Source organism: Panthera onca, chromosome A2 (assembly GCF_046562875.1).
Source record: "Panthera onca isolate mPanOnc1 chromosome A2, mPanOnc1 haplotype 2, whole genome shotgun sequence".
In the NCBI taxonomy this organism is placed as follows: domain Eukaryota; kingdom Metazoa; phylum Chordata; class Mammalia; order Carnivora; family Felidae; genus Panthera; species Panthera onca.
Genome location: NC_138340.1, coordinates 4,243,965 through 4,271,617, shown reverse-complemented (window position 1 = coordinate 4,271,617; position 27,653 = coordinate 4,243,965). Strand labels below are relative to the sequence as shown.

Here is a 27,653-nt window from a genome sequence, read left to right as displayed (position 1 = left end):
GCCGGGGGCGGGGCCGGGGGCGGGGCCAGGGGCGGTGGCTCGGGTTTCCCGGGACAGGAGCCGCCCCCGCCTAAGGGGGGGGGGCGGGAGGAGCGCAGGTGGCTGGGGTGCAGAGGTGAAGGTGATCTCCTCGGGCCCCGGAGACAACGGCGGCGCCCCTCTGGGAAAGCCGGGGTCCCAAGACGTCCCCACAAGGGCCCCCTTCTGGGAAAGGAGGTACAGCGCCCCCGACGCCACTACCCGCGGCTTTCAGCGCCCCACGCTCGGTTGAGGATCTGGCTTTACTGCCAGGCTCCCAGGTCCTGCCTGGTTCCCTTCCGGAAGGCAGGGCCCCAAGATGTACCCTCACCAAGGAAGCCCTTGAAGGAAACTCCCAGAGTAGCTGCCCCCTAATTAGCCGTTTTCCACCCCTTACTCCAGAGACCCCGACGGCGCATCTTCCATGAATCTGGGTCCCCAAGAAGCACCCCGCCCCCAGATCCCCCGCCAGGGAATTAAGAGTTACAGCACTACCCAAGACGGAGGTGACAGCGGCCCACGATCTCCTCCCACCCCACTGATGATTGTGGGGTCCTCCCAGTCCTGCTCCGGGTCCTCTTTCCAGAAAGCTGAAGAAGCCCCCCCCCTCCCCATGACAAAGCCGTTCTAAGGAACTAAGACCTAAAGTTTTTCCCCGAGACAGTAATCGATACCCTAAGACCGATGATACCCGCAGCCACAGAGCCCCTCCTCGAGTGGCCGTTCTCCCCGTTCTGACCTCAGAGCCCTGCGGGGGATCCCTTTCCCACCCCAGGCGCTCCACGGCGCTCTCCTGGGAATCAAGACCCCGCGCTGCCCCTCCCACCTGCGAGCCCAAACCCACCGCGCCCCCTCCTCGACGGCTCCGCGTTCCTAAAGCGCCCCCTGGCGGCGCCAGCCGACTCAGGGCGGTGGGTGAAGAGGAGGGGTGGGCGGGGCTGGAACCTCCGTGGCCCCGCCCCACCCCGGCCTAGTTACCGAAAAACACCCGCCCGCGGCCCCCGCATAGGGCTTTTTCCCGCGCGGTCCCGGCCGCCTCCCGCGTTCCTTGGGCCGGGTGCTCTGGTTTCTCTCTACTGCCGCCCGATTTCTTGGGGCCTCCTCACTCTGGCCCAGGCCGCCTGCGTTCCTCTGATGCCGGCAACCCTGGGGTTTATATGGGCGTTAGACCTTCCTAGGATTCGCCGCACACACACACCCTCCCCCCACCCCGCCCTCAACACACACACGCGTGCACGCACGCACACCCCCCAAAGGGCTTGTGCAAGTTGCATCACTACGCGGTGATGGGGGGACGCTCAGGCAGCCTCACCCCCTGTACTGGGGCTCATGGCGGCGTAGGATGTCCGGGTGTGGGCTCAACGAGCAGGAGTCTGCCGGGGTGTGAGCGTGTGGGTAGAGTGGGGGCATAAGAAGGAGCAGGTATGAGAGAAGTGGTGGCACCGGGTCCGCCCGGTCCTGGTCCAGGATGGAAAAGACGGGTGTCTGCTCCCCGCGGCCTTGGGCCGATACCGCTTGTACGTGCCTCAGTTTCCCCATCTGTAACACGGGGTATTATCAGTAGATCCTCGTAGGGTTGTAGTAAAGACTGAGTAAACGTAACCATGCCTTGCTGGTGGTGAGTGGTGCCCGAGCGCCTGCCATTTTTTTTTTTTTTTTTTTTAACGTTTATTTATTTTTGAGACAGAGAGAGACAGAGCGTGAACAGGGGAGGAGCAGAGAGAGAGGGAGACACGGAATCGGAAGCAGGCTCCAGGCTCTGAGTTGTCGGCACAGAGGCCTACGCGGGGCTCGAACCCACGAACCGTGAGATCATGACCTGAGCCGAAGTCGGACGCTTCACCGACCCAGCCACCCAGGCGCCCCAAGCACCTGCCATTCCCGTCGTCACCATGTGCAGTGACACGCACACCCTGGCCTGGAGACAGAGGTACGGCACCCATGACCATTCACACGGAGACCCACCCCAGATCTTTGATCCAGGCAGGGTCACGCCCAGGGCCATCATGAGAACGGCGCTGACCCTACACGCACAGGGTGGCCGCAGTCACCCAAGTCCTTGCCTGAGGACAGGTCCGGGCACACACACAGGTGTCCTCACTTCGCCTCCAGCCGGACACTTATACACATGGACACAAAGTTCACACTGCTCCCTGACACACACACACACACACACACACACGCACACACCGTTCCCAGTGGAGACACAGACACAGGTAGCTCACTGGCCCTCGAAGTGGCTCCTTGATTGCTCGTGCATATTTACACACCACCCGGCACCAACACGCGTGGGCGTGGCGTGTGACCCACTCCACACCCACTGCGGGTACGCGTGGCCGCACGGACACAACTCACTCCCCCGCGGTGTGCACGCACACAGCCCTCGGGGGTACTTTTCACCCGATAACTCACGACACACGCGCCACCCCGAGTGTGCGGTCGCCACCCCACAGCCACCCCCACGTGCGCGCGCACACACGCCGGGCCAGTCTGGGAGGCGTCGCCCCTCGGCGCACATGCAGCTCAGCCAGGAGCCCACCCCCGCCCCACAGCCACCGTTAAGCTGTCACCAGCTGCCCCTTGGCCACCTCCCGCTCGCCCCGCGCTGCCTGTCGCCCCCTCCCCGCCGTGGCGGGGGCCACGGGGGTGGGGGCGTGCAGACACATGGGGCGCAGGACACACACATGTGCCCAGCATGTGGACGCTCGTAAAATGGTCGCCATGGCAACAGCAACTTGAAAGATTCGCCTCTTCCTCCGGGGTGGGCAGGGGCAGGGGCTCCCGGCGGAGGCCACGGTGGGTGGGGCGAGACGGAGGCAGGAGGTGGGACACCGGGACGCCCTCGGAGACCCCGTCCCACTCAGGCCCCCAGGAAGCCTGTTCTGCCCCGGGCCAGCGCCCCGGGGCCACAGGAGACGCAGGTGCACTCCCTCCTGTCACCCTCACACACCAGCGCGTCGCCTCACACAACCCTGCACCCCTGGCCGCTCTGTGGCACCAACCCACACACTCTGTTACCCCTTGGCCAGGCGGTGACAGACACCCCGTCACGCTGGCTGACTCACACGGCAGCTGGGAACTGGGGCGCCGTGGGCGCGCCCTCCCTCCGGCCCCCACCCCCCTCAAAGGAGCTGTCTGGGCCCGGCTGCCCGGGAGGCCAAGAGGATCCAGGGGCCGGTTCCACTTGCAGGAAACACGGGTATTTACCACGCTTTATTTTTAAACCCTCCTTCTCCCAGACCGTGGCTGCTGTGGGGCGGGGGTGGGTGGAACCGAGCCTCGAGCGTCGCCTGCATCTAGTGCAGGGGACTGCGGTCTCCCCAGCACACGGAGAGGCGCAGGGAATCCGAGGCTCAGTGAGGAGCAGGGGGCACTCGGCCCCTGCGGTGACATGAGCCTGCTGACCCCAGGGTCAAGGCCGACGCGGGGGTGGGACAGCACAGGTGCACCCAGAACCCAGCTCTGCCACCTGCCTGGCCTCCGTGGTGTTTGCCTGGGAATCAGTTCGACGTACTCACTGCCTCCTAGGATGTCTCCCCCAGGTAGCTCCGGGCAATGCCCCCGCCCCCCACACGGCTCTGTGCTCGCTCGGCAGCTGTGAAACCCAAGGACCAGAGAGGTCAAGAGGCTGGCCCAAGGTCACACAGTAGAGAAGAGGCTCCAACCTGGGGCCGGATGATTCCAGAACATTCAGCCCCTGCCCTGGCCACTCCTCCACCCCTGACCCCCTCCCCCGGGGGCTGGCCCCCTGCCCTCCCCGGGCAGTCACTGCTCCCAAGGGGAGCGCTCTGTTCACTGGTGGAGGCCCATGCAGAGATTCTGGGAGGCCAGCGGCTGCTGGCCAAGACACGGACTTGGCCGGTGGAGAAGTTTCCATCTTAGCATCAGGAGCTGGTCCAGGCCCCGCGGGCCCAGGGCTACACCCCAGGACCCCCAGGAACCGGTCCTACAGGGGTGGGGGTGGCCCGGAGGCCTCTGTGTCTTCTGTCTGTTCAGGCACCCCCCGCTGGAGCCTCAGCCATCTCCATACCCTGAACGTGGCCCCACCCCACAGTGAGCTGCTAACCGGGTTTGCTGGGCCTCAGTTTCCTCAGCTGTGAAATTGCTCCCATATTTGCCCTGTGCCCCGTGCAGACCCTGAGTGGTGGGTAGTGTCGTTCTCCCACGGGGAAATGAGAGGGCTTGTCGGGGGTCACTGGGATGGTGGCCAAGAGGCTCCCCTAAACTAGACTTAAGGGCTCTTAATTTGACAGTCATCCCCACGCTGGACGACGCTGAGAGTGGAGAGAGGCCTCAGCCCCGACAGGGGGACACAGCCCAGGGTCAGAGTTAGGGTCTGGGGGGGCCGGTTAGAGCTGGTGGCCTCGGCCAGGATGGGGCCCTTGAGGCCTGTGGGTGGCAGGAAGGAGCCGGCCGGTTCCAGGCGGGGGAGGACGGGAACAGGAGGGCTGGCAGCCATTTCTGCAGGGCCATTTGCAGCCACAGGACACAGGTCAGGGGCCATGTCCCCGGGGGCCCCAGGTCAGCAAGGTGGGAAAGCCATCAGGCCGGCCCGAGGGAGCCCGGGCGGCGGGACAGGCAGCTGGGTGGGGGCGGGGCTGGGGCTCACAGAGGCACAGCCGCACACACGCAAAAGCCACAAGTGTCTACACACTGTCACACACACACATACAATAAGCACGGACACACCCTCACAGACACACATCAACACTCACCCACACACCCCACAGTCACACACAGCAGTCACACACACACACACACACACACACACACACACTCACAGCAGCCCCAGCTGCCAAGGCTCGCGGGCGCCCTGTGCCACACACACACCCCAGCACCCTGGCTCTTGCCATCCACCCGCCCAACTGCTGTCTCGTGTCCTTGGCCTGGGCTGCCCTAATCCCTGTCTCGTGTCCTGAAGCCAGAAGATAAGGGGCAGCTGCAGTCCCAGATAAAGGAGGAGCAGCCACAAATCCGGGGTGGCCCCGGCTGAGTCGGGCACTGAGCCCGGGCCGCACCCGCCTTGCTGCTCCCACCCCATCCGGCCTGGCTAAGAGTGACAGAGACATGGAGGGGGAGAGACACGGGGAGGGGGCAGGGAGACAGAGAAGAGGGGCTCGGAGAGAGAGATGTAGACAGAAGCAGAGGGAGAGAGACAGACAGAGACCCCTAGGCAGGCAGACGGAGGGAGAGAGAGTGCACGCAGCATACATAGTGACCGGCCAGAGTGCCAGCAGCGCCTGCCCTGGGCCCTGCCTCCCCGCATCCGAGTGCCTCCGTGTCCCCATCTGTACAGTATCCCCTGTGCCCCTGCCTCCTTCCTCCTTCTTCAGATGAGTCCAGAGAGGGCATCCAGGGGCACCAGGGTGGCTCAGGCGGTTGAGCATCTGACTCTTGATCTCGGCTCAGTTGGTGATCTCACAGTTCACGGGATCGAGTCCCAAATCGGGCTCTGAGCTGACAGCACAGAGGACTCTCCTATTCTCTTAAAATAAATAAACTTAAAAAAAAAAAAAAAAGGCATTCAGAGGATGACTCAGGGCTGAATCAGGCGACACTCCACACAAGTTCTCATCCCCTGCCACAGCCTCAGTGAGGGCAGGATCCCCTAGAGCATTCCCAGCCCCTCTGTGCCTCAGTCTCCCAGCCATGATAAGACGCACTAATTCAGGGGTGCGTAGGTGGCTCAGTCGGTTGAGGTTCCACTTTGGCTCAGGGCATGATTTCACCATTCGGGAAGTTCAATCCCCGCACTGGGGTTGCTGCTGTCAGCGCAGAGCGACCGTGCTTAGGATCCTCCCCTGTCTCCCTCCCTCTCTGCACCTCCCCACTTGCGCTCTCTTTCTTAAAAATGAGCATTAAAAAAAAAAAAAAAAGATGTGTTCTCTTGGCAAGTGTTCATTGAGCACCTACTGTGTGCTGGGCCTGGTGCTGAGTGCTGGGGACACAGAGTGACTAAGGGGGACCCAACTCCTACCCTCTCTGAACTCATAATCCAGTGGGGAAGATGGTATGTGGCCTGCCAGGCCACAGGACGATGAGGGCCATGATTCCCGGGCGGGGCGTTGGGGGGACATGCTCAGGTGTGCTGCAGAGCCTGAAGGGGGCAGTATCCCCAGCAGGGGGCAGTTAGAGAGGCTTCTGGAGGAGAAGGAGGAGGGAGGGAGAGGAGGGGAGAACTAGAGGGTGAGTGGAATGAACAAGGTAATTGGGAGCAGGGAAGAGACTTCTTGCAAGAGGGAACGGCATATGCAGAGACTGAGAGGTAAGACTGGCTCGTGGGAGGTCTAGGAATGAACTCGATGCTTGAGTTGAGGGGGTGGTGAGGAATGAAGCTGGGGAAGGCAGCAGGGGCTGGGTCCTGTAGGAACTTGGGGGCTGTGGTACAGGGCTGGGGCAGCGGGGAGACATGGAAGGATTGGGAGCAGGGGAAGGCCGTGGCCAGATTTGTGGCAGGATGGGGCTGTCACAGGCAGGATGGAAGACTGATGCCCAGAAAGGTGGTGATGGACTAGAGAGAGACTCTGGAGGTCAAGTGAGCAGGACACAGGAACCACAGGCTGTGGGGGGAGAGGCGGGCAGCTGATTCCCTGGGCTCTGGCTCAGGACGGTGGAGCGGTCCCTGGGCCAGCAACCTCTGGGACCCATAGATTCAGGTGGATTTGGGATGAATGCCCGTTCCCTCTACACAAGGTCAGAGAGTAGAGTAAGTGAGTTAATGCAAGAAAAGGGCTTAGATGAAGTAAGCGCTCAATAATTGCTTAGTTACTGGTAAATAATTAATACTACTCCATTATAATAAGCAATTAATATTACATCATCAATATTTATATTGTTATCAATGGGCAGTCCACAGTACCCTCTCCTCCCCTTACAGGAAGCCTTCCTTGATTGCCTTACACAGAAAGGGCAGGCCATCGCAAGGCAGACCCAGGGAGCCCTTGGAGGCCCCGGAAGAGGGGAGGCTACGTTCAGGCAGCCCTCTGTGGGCCTCAGTTTGCCCACCGATCCAACTATCTCCCTAGGGAGCTGGGGAGCCTGCCGGACGGTGCGGGGAGACTCCTGATGGACCCTCATCGAACAATAGCACGGGCATCTTAGGAGGGAGGAGTGAGCTCCCGGCCCAAGCACAGCTCGGCATGGACGGCAGTGGCTTCTCCCAGTTTTGGATTCCACTAATTCCACCGCTTTATCCCCAGACTGTCCTACAGAGGGCAGCCGAGGTCAGCGACGGGGGACAAACCGCTCCGCCCACACCTCGGCTCCTACACCAGCGCTCAAGGGCAGGGATTCGTCTGTTTCAGTCGCTGCTGTAGCTCTGGCATCTAGGACAGCACCTGGCACGCGGGCACTCAACTAACTACCTGTCGAATGAATGCCCCCGCGTAAAAGTGGTGGAATTTAAGTTTGCTTAAAGCCCCAGCTTTAAAGTTTTTCAAACACTCCTGTGGGCCGACTGCGGCCCGTCGGGGGAGGCTCGCGTGCGGCGGGAGAGTCAACAAGCACCTGCTCGCCCCGCAAACAGCTCAGCGGTACCACCGGGCCTGGGACCCGAGGCTCCGCCCCCACGAGGCTCCGCCCCCACGCGTCGACGCTCGTATAATGGCGTCACTTGGAGCGCCCCGGCCTGCGCGTTTCCCCCGCCCGACCGGGAAGACGCACTCGCGACCCGGAAGGCCTTCCCGCCACACTCCGAGGCGGGCGTGAGGGGGGTCGATGGCGGAGGGAGCGGCGGAGGCCCCAGCAGAGAGTGGTGGCGGCGGCGACTCGGGAGCCAGCGCGCCGGAGCGGGGGGTGGCGCCCATTAAACCTCAGTGAGTCGCCGGGGCCGGGGGAGAACCTCACGAGGCCTTCCCGGCGGCTGCCAGGTGTGCTGGGCGTGCTGGGCGACGGGGGCAGCAGCCCACACGGGAAGCTCGCAGGCTCTTCAGTCGGGGCCGTCCCACCGCCCGCGGGGACCGCGGCGCCTCCGGACACCGCGCGCGTTGGGGGCTGTCACGTGTGCTGAAGGACCCCCCCCCCCCCCCCACGGTGCCTGCCGGGGCGGGCAGGGTTTGCGGCCGGGGCCGCAGTGCGTGCTGGGGACTGTAGTCTCCGCGTACGGCGGGAACGGCACTGGGGCACCTCCGGCCAACCTCGGGCTTGTGTCTGAAGCGAGGGCCGTGGGGCACGCTGGGGAATGTGGCGGCTGTGGCCCCGTTGCAAGGCATGCAGGGACATGTAGTTTTCTCTGGCCGAGCGTGGCCAGGGACGTTCAGGTCTGTTTGTAGTTTGGCTCAACGCTGTGGGCAGTGGGACCCAGGCACAAAATAGGTCCTGCCTGTGGCCTCGAGGTGCATCCGGGCCAGTAGTCGGCGGGTTCTAAGCAGTGCGCTTCCCATCAGCAGAAGCACTTAAGCAGGGACAGGCGTTCTCAGCCCCTTTCCCCAGCGTGCATTGCTTCTGAGCTCCAGAAAGGACTCCCTCCACAAGCCCTTTCTCCCACCGCCTCTCTACTGGCAGATACCTCACCACCAAGGAGCAGTTCCACGAGTTTCTGGAAGCCAGAGGGGAGGAGAAGCCCAGCCAGGAAACCGAGGCAGGAGACCCTGGTGGCAATGACCTGGTTGAACCTGAGGCCAAGCGGATCCGACTGGAAGATGGGCAGACGGGGGAGGCAGCTGAACCTGGGGAGCAGCCGCAGGTTCAGAAGAGAGCCCGGGGCCAGAACAAAGGGCGCCCCCACATGAAACCCACCCACTATGACAATAATAGGCTCTGCCCCTCCCTGGTCCAGGTGAGTAATTGTTGCTCGAAAGTCCCAGAGACCTGCGGTCTGAGCCGCCATGCCCCCAGTTTGATCCTCAGGAAGTTATGACATAAGAGTCATTATTATTCCCATCTTTCAGCTGGACTAACAAGCTCGATGATGTCACCCGTGCGCCCAAGGACACACGGCCGGGAGGGGAGGGATTTGAGGTTCTCTGCCAGGCTGCCTGGCTGTCTCAGCCCCTTCCCGTCCTCCCTCGTTGCCTCTTCGTTTCCACGCAGGAATCAGCCGCAAAGTGTTTCTTCGGTGACCGCTGCCGTTTCCTGCATGATGTGGGCCGCTACCTGGAAACCAAGCCGTCGGACCTGGGCCCCCGCTGTGTGCTGTTCGAGACCTTTGGCAGGTGTCCCTATGGTGTCACCTGCCGCTTCGCCGGGGCGCATCTGGGACCCGACGGCCAGAACCTAGTGCGGGAGGAGTGGGTCCAGGCCCCGCCCGTGCGCAACGGCCTGGACAAGGCCCTGCAGCAGCTGCTGCGAAAGCGCAAGGTCCGCTTTGAACGCGCCGAGCAGGCCCTACGCCAGCTGAGCAGGGACCGGGTGCCAGGCCCCTCCCCCGCTGCCGCAGTCCCCAAGGTCACGGGGGCCGAAAGCGCCCCCGGGCAGGACAGTGGTGACACCCAGCAGGCCCTCCCGGGGCCGGACGCCGGTGCCCTTCCCAGCGGCTCGGTGTGGACCCGTGGGCCCCTGACGGATGAGGACGTAGTCAGGCTGCGGCCTTGTGAGAAGAGAAAGGTATGTGTTTCGGGCTTCTTGTTCGGGGCAGCGGTAGCGGCGGGGGCAGAGAGAGCCGGACAGAGAGTCAGGGCTGGGACGGAGGGAGGCACAGGGAAAGGCTTCCTGCAGGAAGGGGCATCGGGGTGGGGTTTTGGCAGTCGGGTCGGAGCTCTGCAGCAGGGGAGCACGCGGAGAATGGAGCGGTCCTCGTGGAGGGATGCGTTGACGTGTGCTGAGGCGCGGAGGGGGGCGCTGCCGGGCCGGGCCGGGCAGGGCAGGGCAGGTGCTAGGCCGGGGAGAGGGGAGGCTCGAGAGCCCTCGCAAGCCCGGCCGGAGGGGCGAGCTTCCCTGTGTTTACTGCCCTGCAGCTGGACATCCACGGCAAACTGTACCTGGCCCCCCTCACCACGGTAGGTCAGCCCGACGGTGCCGAGTGACCTCCCCTGCCTGGTGGGTCCTGGGGCTGGGGCGGGCGTCCGGGGTCCCCACCCGCCGCGTCCTCACGTGTGCGCGTCTCCCCCCGCCGCCCCCCAGTGCGGGAACCTGCCCTTCCGGCGGATCTGTAAGCGCTTCGGGGCCGACGTGACGTGTGGGGAGATGGCCGTGTGCACCAACCTGCTGCAGGGCCAGACGTCCGAGTGGGCTCTGCTCAGACGCCACCAATGCGAGGATGTCTTTGGCGTCCAGGTGGGTGTTGCCCGAGGGAGGGAGGCGGGAAGGGCCAAGGGGCTCTTGGCTGCCTGGTTTTAGAGCAGGGTTCGGGGCCGGCTCTCCGACTCAGTCACTCCCAGACCCCTCTTGCCTCGGCCGTGGGCCGGAGCGCTGACCCGATGCCCCGTCAAGGGCTGAGGGCCTTGGCCCGGGGCCGCTGTCCGGATCCCCGTGGTGGGCGGGGGCGGTCTGGACCAGCTCTTCACCACCTGCCGCAGCTCGAGGGCGCCTTCCCTGACACCATGGCCAAGTGCGCCGAGCTGCTCAACCGCACCATCGAGGTGGATTTCGTGGATATCAACGTCGGCTGCCCCATTGACCTCGTGTACAAGAAGGTAACGGCCGCTCGGCCCTGGACCCCACGGTGTGGGTGGGGCAGAAGCCTGGGATCTGGCCTTGCCGCCTGCCGAGTCCCTGGAGACCCGCGGGCATCCCTGTGCCTCGGTTTGCCCGTCTGGGCAGCAGAGGCTGAGAAGGGCGTCAGGCCCGGCCTGCGTCCCGGCCTCCCTTGCTTCAGCCGCCCGTTTTTCCCAGGGCGGGGGCTGTGCCCTCATGAACCGCGCGGCCAAGTTCCAGCAGATCGTCCGCGGCATGAACCAGGTACGCGCCTCGACGTCCCTGCCCTGTCCCCAGCCCAGCCCAGCCGCGGGCCCCGCTGACTGTAGCCATCGCCGCAGGTGCTGGACGTGCCCCTGACGGTGAAGATCCGCACGGGCGTCCAGGAGCGCGTGAACCTGGCGCACCGGCTGCTGCCCGAGCTGCGGGACTGGGGCGCGGCCCTGGTCACGGTGGGTCTCGGGGCACAGAGGGTGTCGGGGCCGCGGGAGCGCTCGGCCGCCCTTCCTAATGGTCCCTCTCTGCCCGTCTCTCCCTCTTGCTCTCTGGCTCTCCCTTCATCTCTGTCTCCGTCTGTCTCTTTGCCTCTCTGTCTCTCCCTCTCAGCCTGTCCCTCTTGATCTCTCTGGGTCTCTTTCTCTGTGTCTGATTCTCCGCCTCCTGGGTCCTCCCTCCCCGCGCGTGGCTGCCTTTTCAGCTCCACGGCCGGTCTCGGGAGCAGCGCTACACCAAGCTGGCCGACTGGCAGTACATCGAGCAGTGCGTGACAGCGGCCAGCCCCATGCCCCTGTTCGGTGGGTCCCCCGCCACCTGGCTCAGACCTCCCGCCAGCCCTGCGCTCTCTTGGGCCGCATGCCTGGACCGCCTTCCCCCCCCCCCCCCCGCACCGCCGGGACCCTTCCCTGCCCTCATGGGTGTCGCTGGGCTGGCAGGAGCTCTCCCAGAGCTCCCATCGACACGCGGCTCCCTGAGACCCCAGCCTCTGTCCCTCAGGAAACGGGGACATCCTGTCGTATGAGGATGCCAACCGTGCCATGCAGACTGGCGTCGCCGGGATCATGATCGCCCGGTGAGTGTGCTCCGTGCGTGGAAGTATCGCAGAGCGTGGGGAAGGCGCCGGCGCATCCGAGCTTTGTTACGGCCGCCACCGCCCCCAGCCTCGCTGCCTCGCTCCCCCCGCTCTCCGTCCCCAGCAGGTGGCTCTGCCGGGACACGGGGCGGAGAGATGGGGTCCCGGCCGCCGGCGGGGGTCGGGAGGGGACCGGACATTCGCGCCCGTGTGGGCTGGCACTCTTGGGCTTTGGTGGTCGGGTGAGCTTAGCTGCGAGGCAGGGACCAGGGCTCCGTCCTGACGGCCCCCTGCCCTGCCCTGCCCTGCCCGCCCGCCCGCCCGCCCGCAGCGGTGCCCTGCTGAAGCCGTGGCTGTTCACGGAGATCAAGGAGCAGCGGCACTGGGACATCTCGTCGTCCGAGCGCCTGGCCATCCTGCAGGACTTCACGCGCTACGGCCTGGAGCACTGGGGCTCAGACACGCAGGGCGTGGAGAAGACCCGGCGATTCCTCCTCGAGTGGCTTTCCTTCCTGTGCAGGTGGGCGCCCGCGCTGTGCGGCTTGGGGGGCTGCGGGTGGACGGCTTGGCCTGACCCCGCGCCCGCCACCTGCAGGTACGTGCCCGTGGGCCTGCTGGAGCGGCTCCCGCAGAGGATCAACGAGCGGCCGCCCTACTACCTGGGCCGCAACTACCTGGAGACGCTCATGGCCAGCCAGAAGGCGGCCGACTGGATCCGAATCAGGTGCCAGGAAACCGAGGTGCCGCGGTGTGGACGGCTGGGGGGGCCAGGGGGCCCCAGGCCTGACCCTGCCCTCTGCCCTCTGCCCTCTTCACAGTGAGATGCTGCTGGGACCCGTGCCACCCAACTTCGTCTTTCTGCCAAAGCACAAGGCCAACGCGTACAAGTAGTCGTGGGGGTGGGAAGGGGCGTCTGAGGGCCCGGCGGGGTCTCCTGCTGTGTGAGCAGACAATAAATTTTATTCTTTTAAAGCCCAGGCCTTTCTGTCACCCCAAAGCTTCCCCGTCCCGCTCCAGTCAGCTTTGTCTCGACACCGGGCCATCCCTATCCCCCTCCGTTCCCTTTTCTTTCTCATCTGCGAGAGTCCCCGGCCGTCCCCATGGGCCCAGCCCTGTGCCGCCCGCAGCTGCCGCCCAGAGAGGCTCAAACCGCAAGGAAGCCACAAGGGCTCACGAGGCGAGGGCCTCGGCCTGCGTGGGTTTGGGTCCGGGCAGACTGCCTGGAGGAAGGCGCTCTGGAGCAGTCCAGAGCGTTGCCGGAGGCAGCAGACGGGAGTCCGGGGTCTGCCCTGCCGTCTGTGAGGCCTGTCTCTGGCCGTCCCCCACCACAGCCCCTGACGCCGGAATCCCGACCAGTGGGCGGGCCGCAGCCTGGAACCCGCCGCCCAGAGTAACCAGGCAAACAGAACTCTGTAGGACTCTGAACCTGTTCTCCAGGTGGGCCGCCAGTGCTCCCACCTGCTGCCCTCCTGGCCTGCCCGGGCCGGGACCCCTGCCTCCCCATGCAGCACCCCAAACCCTTCTATGCGCCCACAGCTCCCCAAGAAGGCTTCAGCTCCCGGGGCCCAGATGGCACTGAGGGGCCAGGCAGTCAGCCTCTCCCCACCTGCACGGAGCCTCTTCCTACTGTGGGTATGAGTCGGAGGGCGCTAGATGTGGGGCGGGCGTGGGGGTGCCCGATGGGGTGGGGGACCGGGGCTCGGGCCCCCACCCACCTGCCTGCTTTTGTCCCCAGGTTCCTCCAACCTGTATCAGGCCCTAAACCCGGAGAAAGAGGTGTTTCCAGCCCCTCCGGCAGGTACCAGCCTCCCCGCAACCCTTGACGAGGACTCGGGGAGGTTGGGGGGGATGTGGAGCCGTCTAGGCCTGTCTTGCCCATGCCCCTGACCTTAGGTGGCCCCCAGAAGGTAAGGCCTGTGTCTCTTGTCCCTCAGGCCTTTAAGGGCAAAGCCTGTGCCATTCCCAGACAGGTCCCCCCACCAAATGATGCCCAGGGCCCCTGACTCCCAGATGGGTCCCCAAAGGCAGGAGCTATGTCCCCATCCCTCAAATGGGCCCCAAAGCCAGGTCTGTGTTTCCCGTCCCCAGATGGGCCCTGCAGGTTTGGGCTGTGCCTCTCCCCCATCCCCCCTGTACTCCTCCCCTCATGGGGGTTCCCAGAGCTCCTCTCAGAACTCCCTCCCTGGCCTGCAGGTTTCCAGATGGCGCCCTGCGGGTGCTTCTTTGACCCCCGCATCTACCGAATCGAGTGGGCCACCACTGACTTCGGCCAGTCGTCCCTGTACAAGCTGACGGCAGTGGGCGGTGGGGGGCCCCCCGGGGGTCCGGCGGGGGGCCCCGCCTCGCCAGGCACCTACCTCCTAGAGCCCCAGCACTACCTCAAAGCCCCAGTGCCGGCCCCACCACCCCCGCCCTACCCGCATTACCTGCCGGTGCCCGGGGGCCCCCAGTACCTCATGCCCTACTTCCCCCCCGAGGGGCTGGGGCTGGAGGCTCTGGGCTTTGTGGGGGAAGGGGGGCCCCCCGCCTTCATGGAGCTGCCCCCATCCCTGCTCAAGGAAGGCCCAGGGCCGCCCCCACCTGTCCCCAAGGAGAACAAGCTGCCTCCCTTGCTCATCACGCTTCCCGCTGAGGCCGCGCTGCCCCCCGGCGCCTATGGCCACCTCAAGGGCAGCCTCAGTCAGCTCCACGGGCCCGGTGAGCCCCTGGCCTTCCCCTCTAAGGAGCTGCAGGGCGGTGGGGCCGGGCCGGCCCTGCTGTACCCGCCGGGCCCCGGGGAGCTCAAGGTGGCCGAGGCAGAGGCGGCCCCGCTGGGGGCGGGCGAGGCCAGGGCCCCCGAGGCAGCCAGGGCCTTCGTGCTGCCTGAGAAGGTGCTTCTGGAAGACGCCATGAAACTCTTCGACTGCTTGCCGGGCAACGCCGAGCCCGAGGGGTCCCCACGCAAGGCCCCCGGGCCGGCCCTGCCGGATAGCGGGGGCGGCGGAGACGACTCGTCCAGTGACATCCGCTCGTTGCACCTGCCGGACGAACTGCTGTCCTTTGACTACAGCGTGCCCGAGATCCTGGACACCGTGTCCAACGTGGACTGCCTTTTCAGCTTCAAGGCGCTTGATGAGGAGCCGGCGCCCCGCCCAGGGCCCCCCGCCGCCAGCACCGTGGCCCCTGCCTTGCGACCTGAGCTGCCCGGCAGGAGGAAGGCTGGCACCTCGTCCACCAAGAAGGGGAGGCAGGGAGGCAAGGGCAAGCAGGCTGCGGGCCCGGCCAGCGCCGCCCCCTCGGGGCCCAGGCAGGACCTGGGAGCCGGCCCCCATTAAAATGGATTTGACCTCTCGGCTCACTGTCGGCTCGGTCGCATCGGGGCCCAGGGACGGTGGGCTGAGGCTGGCCGTGGGGGGCTGTCCCCTCCTCCGCCCTGTCGCGGGGGCGCTGGTTCGCACGGGAAGGCCCAGCAGCCCCTCGGCACCTCCTGGGTGCTGGGCTTCCAGAGCTGAGCTGCGGAGGCTTAGAGTCCCGGGGAATCCTAAACCCCCCCCTCTCCGAGCCCCGGAAAATCGGGAGTCAGCCTGCAGGGATGGGCGCTTCCGGAAGGTGGGGAGATGCCGTCCATTTCTGTAAGGATCTGTTGCCCGAGTGGTGAACGGGTTGCCCAGAGAGGGGTGGGAGATGAGGCCTCCCCCCACCCCTCTCTCCCCCTGCAGAGGAGGAAGGGACCCTCCTGCCCCAGGGCCTGGGCTGGGTCCCTGGGACCTTCGTTGTTGGGCTCTGCTGGGGTAGCCCTGGGGGTGGCTGGGGTGGGCCCCCCTTCCCTGAACCCTCATTCCTAAGTTCGGGGGAGAGACAGCTGCTGGAACCGTGCTGCGGGCTGTGTGGCCGCGTCTGCGCTTACCCCGCCCGGCCCTGTTCTGGGCCTGGACAGAGAGGCCAGGAGCTCACTTCGCCCAGCTTCCTCCTGAGCCCCCCTCTCCCCGCAGCCCCATCTGGGGTATCTTTGAGACGAAACTCCAGGGCATTCGGTGAAGGGAAGGCCCTGGCACGTGACGTAAGAGGATGGGTTCGGTTTCCTTGGAGAAATGTTCGCTGCCAAGAGACGCCCGCCCAGGGAGGGCGGGGTAGGTGTGCGCGTGGAGGTTCCCCACCACTGGATCGCGACTGTTTGGGACAGCTGAGGACGCCCACAATATACACCTAAGAATAATCAGGAAAGTCATGGGACTTAGGATGGGATGGATGGCTGTCCCGGGCCGCCTGGGGTTCAGAATGAGGCGGTGGGTGGGGAGGGAAACCCCGGTGAACGGGTAGGTAGACTACATGTACCCGTGTACGTTGTATATACGCGTGTGCACACGTCTGTGCACACGTGTACGTGCTATCTACATGCATGTGTAGAACAGGCATGCATATCTATACACGTGTATAGGTCTGTGCCCGCATGTGTAACCTAGATGAATACACGCTATGGGCGTATACGTGCATTGCACGCACATGCGTGGACACGTGCATACGTACGCACACGAGTCCCAGGTATACACATGTACACGTGGCAAATCTGCCCGACTTGTTCGTGCACGTAGCAAAACACACGTGTACGTGTTTGTATACACGTTAGGGTTTGTACCCAGGAGATGCAATCCCTCAGGCCGCGGTCTCCTACAGACATCCCCCCACTTGTCCTTGGGCCTCGTCCTCTACAGGACACGTTGCCGCGTCTCCTGCTTTTCGGAGACCTGCCTCTTGTCCCCCCGATGCCTGTGCTGGTTTATGTCACCGGCCTGCCCACCTCCTGTCCCAGCCCACGTAGGTGCCACGTGCAGAGGAACTCGGACGTGAGGATGCGGAGAGCGACGGTGACGGTGGGGGGTCGGGAAAACAAACCACGCCTGATACGCGCTGCCGCTGGCTCTTTTCCAGAATGCTTTGTTTTAAGACAACTCTGGGCTCCTCCGCTGTGCGCTCAGCGCCTGCCTTGGAAACACGGGCAAAGGTTTCTGAGTCTCCTGCACAGATTCATCCAGAACTCCTTGAGCCTGAGGCCCTTCTCGGTGTGCAGCAGTTTGGGGATCATGTAGGCCGACCACACGGACAGCAGCATGGCCATTATGAGCGGGATGATGGTGACCGTCGTCGGGATGATGGACGGGGGCAAGGCCCCGTAGACGTAGACGCTGAAGGTGGTCCCCAGGTGACAGTAACTGCAAAGGGGCAGTTGGGGAGAGGCCATGGGGCACTGCCCTTCACCCCGGTAAATGTTAAAACCCACAGACGGGACCGTTGGGCCCCGGGTGCTGGGCTGGGACACCGAGTTCATGTGTGTTCGCTTCAGCTCGTATCCGAGTGCTTTGGCGACAGTCATGTTTTCCCTCCCAGCATCCCTGTCCTCCCCTCCTCTGGGGACAGGGTGTCCCCTCAACTCCGTGCCCAGGCTCAACCTAGAGACGCAAACAGACCAACCCATTGCTGACCGGAAGCGGAGGGTGGGCACGATGGGGCCACAGGCACCCAGCAGGCGGGGGCAGTAGGCCAGGAGGGAAGGGCATCCCAGGAGAGGGGACCCAGCGTATAGGAGAACTCGGCAGGGTTCAGCTGGCAGCGCGGTGCGGAGAGAGGAGGTGACGGGCTCGAAGGCAGTCCCCTCTCTCCTCCGGATGTGCCACCCCAAGCCTCCCGCCCATGGCCATCCCAGAGTTGGCCCCCCTAGGTCAGGGTGTGGCTCTCAAGGGAAGGCAGGGTCTCCATGTGCTTAGGGGGGCGGACTTTGTATTTGGAGAGGACAGATGATGCGGGGGATTGTCCCCTAGTGCCCCGTCCGGTGGGAGACGTTGATGATCCAGACCAGCACACGTAGAAACGTCCTCGCGCACGGGGGTGGTAACCATTTGTAGGGAGCGCCGATTCCCATGGTGTGAATTCTGCCCCTGTAGCTGACCTCAGGCTACCAGTGCAAAGACAGCTTCCCAAACCCCTGCATATTTAAGAGTCAGCTCCTGTACTCCACCAGCGGGATGTGGTTTGGGGGGGGGGGGGGGATTCTGGTCCCCGAGGGCAGGGACGTGGCCTCTCGTCATTGCTGTTGCCCCAGCGCCCAGCATGGGCTCTGAGTAAGGACTTATTTAGCGAGTGAACAGATGTCTTTCAGAACTTAAAAGTATCATCCTTCCCAGGGACTGTCTGGGCTGCCGGGAAAATTGATGTTTATCCGGGATGCGCCAAGGGGTGGGAGAAAGGTGGGTCCCTCACGTGTGTGACCTGCCCTAGGGGAGCCATCCCCCCGCCCCCAGGCCTCTGGCGCAGGGCGACCCGCCCCTGCTCACCTGTAGTAGGGATCCACGATAGAAAGGAAGAAGACATAGATCCCGTTCCTTTGGTCAAAAATAACCTTGTTTGCTGTCGGGCCTCCCAAGATCTGATACGGGACATCTGGCCATCTCAGAGGGGCGTCGTTGTCGGGGTCATGGCAGCTGATGTAGTTCTGGGGAGAAGGACAGAGGCGTGGCCACCAGCTCAGGGGCCGGGGAGGGCCGGGCCAGCGCCCACAGATGCGCCCCGTGCGTGCACGGCCCCGCCTGCGACACGTCTCACCAAACGCTCATGGGTGGGCGTCTAGGGCCAGGTGCTGGCGGGCAGGTGGTTCGTGGCCTTCGTGGGGGACGCCGTGGATGGCTGCTCGGTCTTTATCCTGCCCCCCTGCTTCTGGGCCTTCCCAAGCTATGGGGGCGTCAGCTTCACAGAATCCCTTACAGTCCTGAGTCTGGGTCTGGGCGCTGCCGGCTACACGTACAACTGGTGTTGTGGGCTGAGGTGAGCCCCCACCCCCGTCGCATGTTGGAGTCCTAACCCCCGACGGCTCAGAATGTGACCTTATCCAGAGATGGCGTCTTTTTCACGTAAATCTGGTTAAAGTGAGGTCATCAGGATGGGCCCTGATCCAATATGACTGGCGTCCTTATAAACAGGGGACGTTTGGACACAGGCATGCACAGGGAGAACATCAGTGTGAAGACAGAGGCAGAAACTGGGGTGTGTGTCTACAGGCCAAGGAACGCCAAAGGGGGCCAGCAAACCACGAGCAGAAAAGCCTGGAACAGAGTCTCGCTCTCAGAAGGAAACAGCCTTGCCAGCACGTTGGTCCCAGACGCCTGGGAAAGTTCCTCCAGAGCTGGGGAAGCATAAATCTCCGGTTCGTGGTGTTTTTGCTACAGCAGCCCCGGCCAGCTAAGACACCTGGGAAATCTGAAGATACAGAGGAGACCCAGCCACCTTCCTGGGGCTTCTTGTTGGCATGGCCACCGAGCGTGGTCGTGGCACCAAGATGTGGTTGGGTGGGGGCAGGAGCTTTTCTGCCCCGTCTTCAGATCCCAGGATTTCATATAAAGGGGGAACCTCCCTGAAAACTCAACAGGTGCATCAGGCTGCCTGCCTGAGCTGAAGACCTGTCTCTTCTGCACTATTTGCTGGTGGACCCAGAAAGGAGGGAGCTGGGCTTGTAGACAAAAGAAGAGAAAGAAAATTTTAAAGCAAGAAAGTCAAAGTAATAGCCCAGCAATATGAAAAATAAAGGACTGGGGCGCCTGGGGGGCTCAGTTGGTTGAGCATCTGACTCTTGATTTCTGCAAGAAATCGGCCCCAGGGTTGTGGGATCGGGCCTCGAGTCAGGATCCGCACTGATAGCATGGAGCCTGCTTGGGATTCTCTCTCTCTCTCTCTCTCTCTCTCAAAAAAAAACCAAAAGACTCATTTTGCATGGCAAAAGCGAAAACCTGAAAGACATAAAAGATAAACTGAGGGAAATATTTGCAACTCATATTGCAGTAAAGGGTTAACCTCACAGATCTATAAAGAGCTCTTGAAAAGTGAGGAGAGTCTGAAATCCCAGCAGAAAAAGTGGACACAGACTGAACACAATCCACAGTGCAGAGAAGTGAAAATGGCCCTCAAACAGGAAAAGACACAGCCTGGTCCGCCGTGGAGGAAGTGCACGCGGAAACAGACAAGGTCCTCCCGAGATAGTACACCTAGCTGGTGCGCTGTGGAGAGACAGGTGTCCGTGCACTGTGGTGAGAGGCACCGTGACACCACCCACGGAGGGGGCCTTAGTGGCATCCGCCTATAAGCCAGTAGGCACTTCCCTGGCCTGAAAACAGTCCTGCAGGACCAAGGGACTCAAGCTGGTGGGTAGAAGTGAGAGACCGGAAACATCCCGCGCCCGGCTGTTGGGCAGCAGAAAAACCCTGGAGCACCCATCCTGTGGAGGGTGGTCATGTGACTTTAAAAGGAAGAAGCCCCCCCATGCCTCCTCCCCTTCGCGCACACCGCTCTTCCCATCAAGAGGTGGGGTCTGGGGGGGCCCTGGAAACTGCTTCTGACCAGTAGAACAGGCCCGGGGGTGGGGGTGGGGGGCTGGGGGAAGGGGCTGGGCCTGGGACTTCAGGGGTCTGGAGACTTCCGGTCTGGAACCGTGAGGTCATGCTGTAAGGGAGCCCAGGCTACCCTGCTGGGGAGGACAGCACATGGACAACCCGGCGGCTGGCTAACAGAAGCCCCACACGGAAGAGGGGCCTTCTTGGACACCCCGCCCCCAGCTGAATGGCCCCTGCAGGGGCGGTCCCGGCTGACGCCACAGCCACGGGTCTGAGGTGCAGGTGCAGGACTGGGAGTATGACCCTGCTGGGTTTGGGGTGGTTTCTTCTGCAGCACTCCATAATGCCTAGCGGTCCCTCACACTGCTCTTTCGGCTTTTCTGGAGGTTTGGAAGTTCTCAGAATTAAAAACAAAAACAAGAACACGGGGGCGCCCGGGTGGCTAAGTCGCTTAAGCAACTGACTTCAGCTCAGGTCGTGATCTCACGGTTCGTGGGTTCGAGCCCCGCGTCAGGCTCTGTGCTGACAGCTCAGATTCTGTGTCTCCCTCTCTCTCTGTTCCTCCCCTGCTCATTCTCTGTCTTTCAAAAATAAATAAACGTTAAAAAAAAATATTTTTTAATCCTTCAGGAGGAAAAACAATTGAAAAAGCTGGGCCATATAAAGACCATATTAAAAAAAAAAGTAACGGGACAAACTGGTAAATGCAGGCTACGTTGAATGACAGCACTAATCAAAAGAATGCAACGCTATATGCGGGCACAGTCGGAAAATAATACACAAATTATATGTATGTGGCTTTCTCCTTTAGAGAAAATGATCAGAGAGGTGGTGTTTGCACGGCAGTGTGAACCCACAGAATGCCTGAGCTGTGCATTTTAAAACGGTTCCTATAGTTTAGGTGAAGTTCACCTTGGATTGAAAAAAAACAAAAAACAAAAAAACCCAAGTAGAATCATTGTTCCCAACAAAATAAATGATCCAACTCACTCAACACAAGGAGTGTGAGAACACTTCGAAGGTGCCCAGCTAAGAAAGAAAGCGTACAAAAAAAGAAAAAAGGGAGCCCAGGGGCGGCCGGGTGGCTCCGTCGGTTAAGGGGCCGACTTCGGCTCAGGTCATGACCTCTCGGTTCATGGGTTTGAGCCCCGCTTCCGGCTCTGTGCTGGCAGCTCAGAGCCCGGAACCTGCTTTGGATTGTGTGTCTCCCTCTCTCTGCCACTCCCCTACTCGTGCTCTGTCTCAAAAAAATAAATGTTAAAGAAAGCGGAGTCCAGTGTCTACGCGCGGGAACGGGCATCAGGTGTGGGGAGCGAGCGCCACCTGCTGGCGGCGGTGCTGCGCTGCGGTCGCGCCCTCGCATCTGGAGCCTGAGCGGTTAGAACCGGTTCGTGGGAAATCAGGAGACTCACAAGAGGGCCCGCGGGGTCCCTTCCTTACACTGGCATCACGCCCTATTTCTCCATTGTGCGACACCCCATGTGCACGACAGAAACGCTCCCGCGGCAGGAACGACTGTGAATTTAATCGGTCCCAGTGGTGATAGGCATTTGGATGGTTCTGGAAGCTTGCATATTATGAGCATGCCTCGGTGCCTTTGGCCAACTCCCTTGAGAGAGCTTGCTCACTTCATAGTCCCCAGATGTCCTAGCGGGCATCCCCACCCCCAGCCACCTTGCTGTGGGAGGTCTGTGTCCCCCCCCCCCACCCCCCAAATCCCTGTGCTGAAATCTGCCCCCCAAGGTGGTGGTTTGGGGAGGTGAGGCCTCGGGGTCGGATCAGGTCAGAGGGTGCGGCCCCCACGAATGGATGAGCGCCCTGATGAGAGAGACACCAGAGGGCTCCCTGCCCCTGCGTCCTGTGAGCACACGGGGAGAGGACAGTGGTCAATGAACCAGGAAGAGGCCCTCACCAGACACAGAGCCAACAGGCGCCTTGAACTTGGACTCCCGGCCTCCAGACCAGTGAGAAACAAATGTCTGTTGTTATAAGCCGTCCAGTAAATATTCCGTGAGGGCAGCCCCCCTGTGGGCTGACACTTTCCCCCCTCCCCCCCGCCGTGGAACCTCCCCCGCCACGTGACCAGTCATCGCCACCCGCAGGTGACCGACAACGGGTTGTTCGGACCCCTTTTGGAAGAAGAGTAAACCCTACCTCTCGGTCCCAGGCGAAGAAGGGCCTTTTGTCGCCTGAGCTCTCCAGGATGGTGGTCCAGTTCTGCGGCTGGGATCTGCACAGCGCCATCTGGGCCGTCAGGGAGTACGTGTACGTGAACAGCCCGTTCACCTCCAGCAGGACGAACTCTGCCTTCGTCACCTCCTGGAACTTTCCTTCCCGCCACCTAGGACACACGCGCAGGGCTTGGCTGCAGGGGGGTGCAGCAGCCCCGAGATGTCACGAGACAGTTCTGGGGACGGCGGGGGCGGCAAGCGAGGTCCCCTGGCCTCACCCGGGTGCCACTTGGCAGGGGACCAGCAGCAGGCGGGACGGGGCAGGGCCAGGAGGTGGGGGGGGGCGCGGGCACGGTGTCCTGTGGGTGGCCACCAGAGGCCTCTCTGAGAAGCAGAGACTGGAAGAAATTGATGGGATGTTCTACAGGCAAAAAATGGCACTGGTAAAGAAGTAGATGAGGGGCGACTGGGGGGCTCAGTCGCTGAAGCGTCCGGCCTTGGCTCAGGTCATGATCTTGCGGTTCGTGGGTTCGAGGCCCACATCGGGCTCTATGCTGTCAACACAGAGCCCACATCGGATCCTGTCTGTCGCTCCCTCTGCCCCTTCCTTGCTCCCGCATGTGCTCTCTCTTCTCTCCCTCAATAATATTAAACAATTTTTAAAAAATAGATGAATGAATAAGCAAGTAAGCCAACAAAGAAAACCCTTCACAGCTGTCCTCTGACATTTTTCTAACGACATCTGCCAACATTCAAAAGGTGTATATTAGGGGGGCGCCTGGGTGGCGCAGTCGGTTAAGCGTCCGACTTCAGCCAGGTCACGATCTCGCGCTCCGTGAGTTCGAGCCCCGCGTCAGGCTCTGGGCTGATGGCTCAGAGCCTGGAGCCTGATTCCGATTCTGTGTCTCCCTCTCTCTCTGCCCCTCCCCCGTTCATGCTCTGTCTCTCTCTGTCCCAAAAATAAATAAAAAACATTGAAAAAAAAAAAAAACAAAAAAAAAACAAAAGGTGTATATTAGGGCCGTTAATGAGGGTTGTTCTAAATCATTATTTTTTGGCACACGTCCTGTGCTCTCCTGCCAGGCGGGAGCTTACACCCCTCCTCTGCCCGGACGCCTCCCTTGATCTCCATACCCCGTGTGGGTTTGCGTCCCCCGCAGCCTGGCAGCTCTGAGTATGGGGCTCGGCCGTGGGGCCGGGCCGGTCCCGTGTGCGCGGCCCACAGCCTCACCCGGGCGCGGGATCGAGGCCACGAACCCGCCCGTTTGCAGGTGTGCGTGGGTGCCTGCTGCCGTCAATCAACTGCTCTTTAGTCAGATGGTCTGCAGGGCGCTGAGCTGAGCCCCCGGCCTCCAAGTGCTTACTTAAATCGGTTGGCATTCAGCAAAATGGAAAAGCTGCTTCCTCAGGCGCACTGGCCCCACGTACCAACCCCCCCCAACCCCGGCCCCCCCGGCTCATCCAGTACCCACCAAAGTGTAGCCATCACGCAGGGCGGGGTGTGCAGGGGGCGTGGAGGAAGACGGCAGAATCCACAGAGGGGGCAAATGAATGCTATGGACTCGACCATGTCCCCCAGAGCGCCCCCCACCCCCGGGGACTGTATTTGGAGGTGGGGCCTCTACACGGGGAATTAAGGTGGAATGAGGTCCTCAGGGAGGGCCCTGATCCCACAGGAAGGGGAGGAGACGCAGTGTCGCGCGGGAGGACGCAGAGAGAAGGTGGCCGGCTGTGAGCCAGGGAGGGAGCCTCCCCAGGAGGGGGACCCGCGCCCTGTCCACGCTCTGACCTTGGCCTTCTGGCCTCCGGAACCGTGAGAGAATCACTGTCTGCCGTTTGAGCCCCCAGTCGGCGGTAAATTTCGTTATAGCGGCGGGAGCTGAGAGATTGCAGGGAGGGGACAAAACGAGGGCGGGGGAAGGTGTGGAGAGAGGGGTGGGGAGGGCGGCGGTGAGAGGGGTGCGGAGTGGGGAGCGTGATCTGAGGGCCCGGGCTGCGGGGTCTTACAGTTCCACCACCGGCCTCCAGGGGGTGTTGTAGTAGACGAGGCGGGGGCAGCCCAGCTTCTCGTACCGATAGTTCACCACCAGGTCCTCGCGGGACATCTGCCCCCGGAAGTTGGGGTCATACGCTTCCCTAGGCAGACACGGGGAGGGGGCAGTGGATGGCCCTGCGCCGCCAGCCTCCCCCCATCAGACTGTGGGCGTGCCAGACCTCTGCAGTCGTGGGAACCGAGTCCTTAAAATAAATCTCCGTGCCTCTCCTATCTCTGGCCCTCTCTCTGTCTCTCCTCCTGTCTCTGTCTCTCTCTTAGGCTCTTTGTATCTCCGAGTGCGACCCGTCACTTTTCTCTCTCCCTGGAGGTCCGTGTCACGCACCTGTCCGTGCCCCCCCCCCCCCCCAGGTCTGAGTGCAGGTTCACTGGCCGCGTTGGGCCTTGGCTGTGGGTGTGGACAGGAAGGTGACTGACTCCTGGCTTGTATCTGGGGGCCGTGGTGTATAAAACACACGCGTGTCTTCATGCTGGGGGTCGGAGTTCTCTGTTCCCCGGGTTCCAAGAAGGGTCGAGTCCCACCCATCCCACCCCATGCCCACTTGGTGGCCCTGGGGACCAGCTGCACTGCACAGAGGGTCACCCTGGCCCTCACCCCCTCCTGCCTTGGCAGACAGTGTTGGGCTAACTGCCAGCTCAGAGGAACAGGTGCCCGGGCCCCATGAGCTGGTGGCAGCCTGGCAAGATGGCAGAAAGGTGGCCTGGTAGGTGGACAGACCTGAGCCACATCACAGTGGCCCTCCCACAGGCCCGGCACCTCCCCTACCTGTCCTCTCCCCGCCCCGGATTCCCTTCTGTCGGGAAACCAATTTAAAAACGATTTCTGAGTTGTCTTTGGGGCTGGGGGACAGTCAAAGGGAGGGACAGTCAAAGGTTTCACCAACGGAAACCTTAGGCTCACTTCTCGATGATGTAGCTGTAGTTGTCCTGAAGGCCCACGGGGTCCAGGATGCCGTTGGAACAGGCTGAGATTTCGCTGCAAGCGAGAAAAAGCGGTGAGAAGCTTCCAGACCCCACACAGCGCCAAAGGATTGTGAATTCTTCCCTTGGATGCGTATACCCCCGCTGGTTTGATTTTGGAGAACTTTCTTACTTCCATCCTCCCTACCAGGCCCAGAATGTCTCCAAGGAGCCAGAACTCGTGTGGGAGACCGACATCAGAGGCCAGGACCTAGGCGCTGGGTGTCCTGGCTCTTGAGACCATCATTTCCTGGGTTTTCTTTGTAGTGTTACATCTGTGCCTGCCTCTTTATGCAATATGGTTTATTTTGGGCCGGTTTCAGATTTTAAGGACTAGAATCATGCTGTGTGTGTCGTTTCGAATCTTCTGTTCCACATCCCTGGCGCACGGCTATGATAGTCCATTGCATCGAGCCACTGCACCTGTTTATTTCCTGTCAATGGGATTCGAGCTGGCCTGCTTCCAGCTTGGAGCTATTAGGAATAATGCCGCTGAGAACATTCTGGAACCCTTGCCAATGTAAACGTGCCAGATTGGAATTGCTGGGTCAACAGATGTGTTTTCTAAAGCAGCTGAAAAACGTACATACCCGCGGCAAAGTCTGGGCGTTCCGGAGGCTGCCGGGGGCTCCCGGTCCTTACCAGTACTTGCGCCTGGCCGGGCTTTGCAAATTTGACCACGCTGGTGGATGAGAGTGATGGTCTCTAATAAAAGTTTTCATTTTCTTTTCCCTATGAAGTGAGGCTGACCGCATTTTCGGCACCTTTTCCTATGCTTACCAGCCGTTTGGATTCCTTTCTTGTTTCTTTCTTGGAAGTGCCTGTTCAAGACTTTTGCCCATTTTTAAAAAATTAGTTTGTTTTTTTTTTTAATTATTAATTGGTAGGAATTCTTCATAAAGTCTCAGTAGCACGTGTGACGCTTGATCTTGGGGTCATGAGTTTGAGCCCCACAGTGGACGTAGAGATCACTTAAAAAATAAAATCTGCTTTTTTAGTTTTTTATGAGATATTTTTAAAGGTTTATTTCTTTAGAGAGAGAGTGCGAGTGGGAGAGGGGCGGAGAGGGAGAGGAGAGAGAGAATCTCAAGCAGGCTCTGCACAGTCAGTGCACGGCCTAACGTGGGGCTCAAACTCACCAACCGTGAGATCGTGACTGGACCCAAAATCAAGAGTCAGATGCTTAACCGACTGAGCCACCTAGGCACCCCCACCCAAATACAGTCCGTTTACAAGTCCATTGCTGGTTATGCGTGTGCAAATATCTTCCCCACGCTCTTTATGGCAAAAGCTATTTGTATGTTGTTTAAAAAATGTTCCCTGCACATTATGTCCTTGTATATAAATATCTCATTTGTTGATTCAACAAAATGTTTCCATTTGGGGGAAGTGTGGTAAAATCATCACCTGTGTTTATTAGTGCCCTTGAGCAGGGGACATTGAAGCTGGCCCCGACTAGCTCCTGAGAGCCAGGCATTAAATCTGCTGGAATTTTGTGAGCCGGTGGATCATTCACGATGGTACTTGAAATCTACACGGGAGTATTCACACCACAGGAATTGGCAAGGGCTACGATTCAGGGCCTCCCCCTCCACCCAGAACTGGTTGTCACCCATTTACCAGCACGCCACTGCCTGCAGGGGAAAAGTATGGCAATTTGGCTGATCTTCTGGGTTCTTCCCTTTTTTGTGCCTTGGATTCTCAGGGCTGCATTCCCTGGGGGTAACTATGGATACTGGAGCAAAGTTCCCCCAAAATATCAGCAACCAATTAAAACCAAAAACCGTAAGCAATTAAAAAAAAAATTTTTTTTAATGTTTATTTATTTTTGAGACAGAGAGAGACAGAGCATGAAAGGGGGAAGGGCAGAGAGAGAGGGAGACACAGAATCGGAAGCAGGCTCCAGGCTCTGAGCTGTCAGCACAGAGCCCGACGTGGGGCTCGAACTCACAGACCGCGAGATCGTGACCTGAGCTGAAGTCGGACGTTTAACCGACTGAGCCACCCAGGCGCCCCAAAAACTGTAAGCAATTTTAATCAAAATGAGGAATTCAGGGACTCGTAAAAGATGACAAGAAAGAAAGAAAGAAAGAAAGAAAGAAAGAAAGAAAGAAAAGAAAGCGAACAAACACATGATTAGGAAAGAGAGCAAAGTGTAAATATCACCAAGCTGGTAAAGGAGGGGCGAACACTGTGCCAGAAACCAAACTCAGCCCATCAGTATTCATTATTTAACTATTTCTTTTTTTTCCCCTAACATTTATTCATTTTTGAGAGATAGAGACAGAGCGTGAGCAGGGGAGGGGCAGAGAGAGAGGGAGACACAGAATCCAGGCTCCAGGCTCTGAGCTGTCAGCACAGGGCCTGACGCAGGGCTCGAACCCACGAACCGCGAGATCATGACCTGAGCTGAAGTCAGACGCTTAGCCGTCTGAGCCACCCAGGTGCCCCATTAT

General features: G+C 61.1%; 3 protein-coding genes across 5 annotated transcripts in view; 2 read left to right on the top strand and 1 right to left on the bottom strand.

Moving 5' to 3' along the window:
• The first annotated feature begins 7,595 nt into the window (after positions 1-7,595).
• Positions 7,596-12,631, top strand: DUS3L (dihydrouridine synthase 3 like). Of its 2 annotated transcripts, XM_078443529.2 has the most exons (13): positions 7,598-7,832; positions 8,521-8,794; positions 9,049-9,561; positions 9,912-9,953; positions 10,078-10,230; positions 10,473-10,589; positions 10,789-10,854; positions 10,932-11,042; positions 11,288-11,384; positions 11,584-11,659; positions 11,991-12,179; positions 12,255-12,383; positions 12,478-12,631. In XM_078443529.2, the coding sequence occupies exons 1-13, from the start codon at positions 7,735-7,737 to the stop codon at positions 12,548-12,550; spliced, it is 1,938 nt and encodes a 645-aa protein (XP_078299655.1). In that variant the 5' UTR covers positions 7,598-7,734; the 3' UTR covers positions 12,551-12,631. The 2 variants fall into 2 exon arrangements, 1 of the variants encoding a protein (XP_078299655.1); XR_013554352.2 differs by lacking the exons at positions 12,255-12,383; positions 12,478-12,631 and having other exon boundaries at positions 7,596-7,832; positions 11,197-11,384; positions 11,991-12,106.
• A 122-nt stretch (positions 12,632-12,753) lies between these two features.
• PRR22 (proline rich 22) lies at positions 12,754-14,991 on the top strand. 2 transcript variants are annotated; one of them, XM_060629952.3, is made up of 3 exons: positions 12,754-13,291; positions 13,395-13,457; positions 13,853-14,991. In XM_060629952.3, the coding sequence occupies exons 1-3, from the start codon at positions 13,162-13,164 to the stop codon at positions 14,971-14,973; spliced, it is 1,314 nt and encodes a 437-aa protein (XP_060485935.1). In that variant the 5' UTR covers positions 12,754-13,161; the 3' UTR covers positions 14,974-14,991. The 2 variants fall into 2 exon arrangements, with proteins under 2 accessions (XP_060485935.1, XP_060485936.1); XM_060629953.1 differs by having other exon boundaries at positions 13,204-13,287.
• Positions 14,992-16,557: 1,566 nt separating this feature from the next.
• Positions 16,558-27,653, bottom strand: part of CATSPERD (catsper channel auxiliary subunit delta) — a 43,176-nt gene continuing 32,080 nt past the window's right edge. The window contains exons 18-22 of the mRNA XM_060629951.3: positions 25,139-25,213; positions 24,192-24,320; positions 22,168-22,354; positions 17,968-18,125; positions 16,558-16,848 (exon numbers count right to left, since the gene is read on the bottom strand). Coding sequence (XP_060485934.2) covers positions 16,611-16,848; positions 17,968-18,125; positions 22,168-22,354; positions 24,192-24,320; positions 25,139-25,213 — 787 coding nt within the window. The 3' untranslated portion in view covers positions 16,558-16,610. The remainder of the gene's footprint in view (positions 16,849-17,967; positions 18,126-22,167; positions 22,355-24,191; positions 24,321-25,138; positions 25,214-27,653) is intronic.

What these genes read in the sequence shown, in the direction of transcription:
- DUS3L (XM_078443529.2), top strand. Translation starts at nt 7,735, where the DNA reads ATGGCGGAGGGAGCGGCGGAGGCCCCAGCAGAGAGTGGTGGCGGCGGC. An exon ending in TCTGCCCCTCCCTGGTCCAG is followed by an intron (nt 8,795 to 9,048) that starts GTGAGTAATTGT and finishes GTTTCCACGCAG; the next exon opens with GAATCAGCCGCAAAGTGTTT. An exon ending in GGCCTTGTGAGAAGAGAAAG is followed by an intron (nt 9,562 to 9,911) that starts GTATGTGTTTCG and finishes ACTGCCCTGCAG; the next exon opens with CTGGACATCCACGGCAAACT.
- PRR22 (XM_060629952.3), top strand. Translation starts at nt 13,162, where the DNA reads ATGCAGCACCCCAAACCCTTCTATGCGCCCACAGCTCCCCAAGAAGGC. An exon ending in GGAGCCTCTTCCTACTGTGG is followed by an intron (nt 13,292 to 13,394) that starts GTATGAGTCGGA and finishes TTTTGTCCCCAG; the next exon opens with GTTCCTCCAACCTGTATCAG. An exon ending in GTTTCCAGCCCCTCCGGCAG is followed by an intron (nt 13,458 to 13,852) that starts GTACCAGCCTCC and finishes CCTGGCCTGCAG; the next exon opens with GTTTCCAGATGGCGCCCTGC.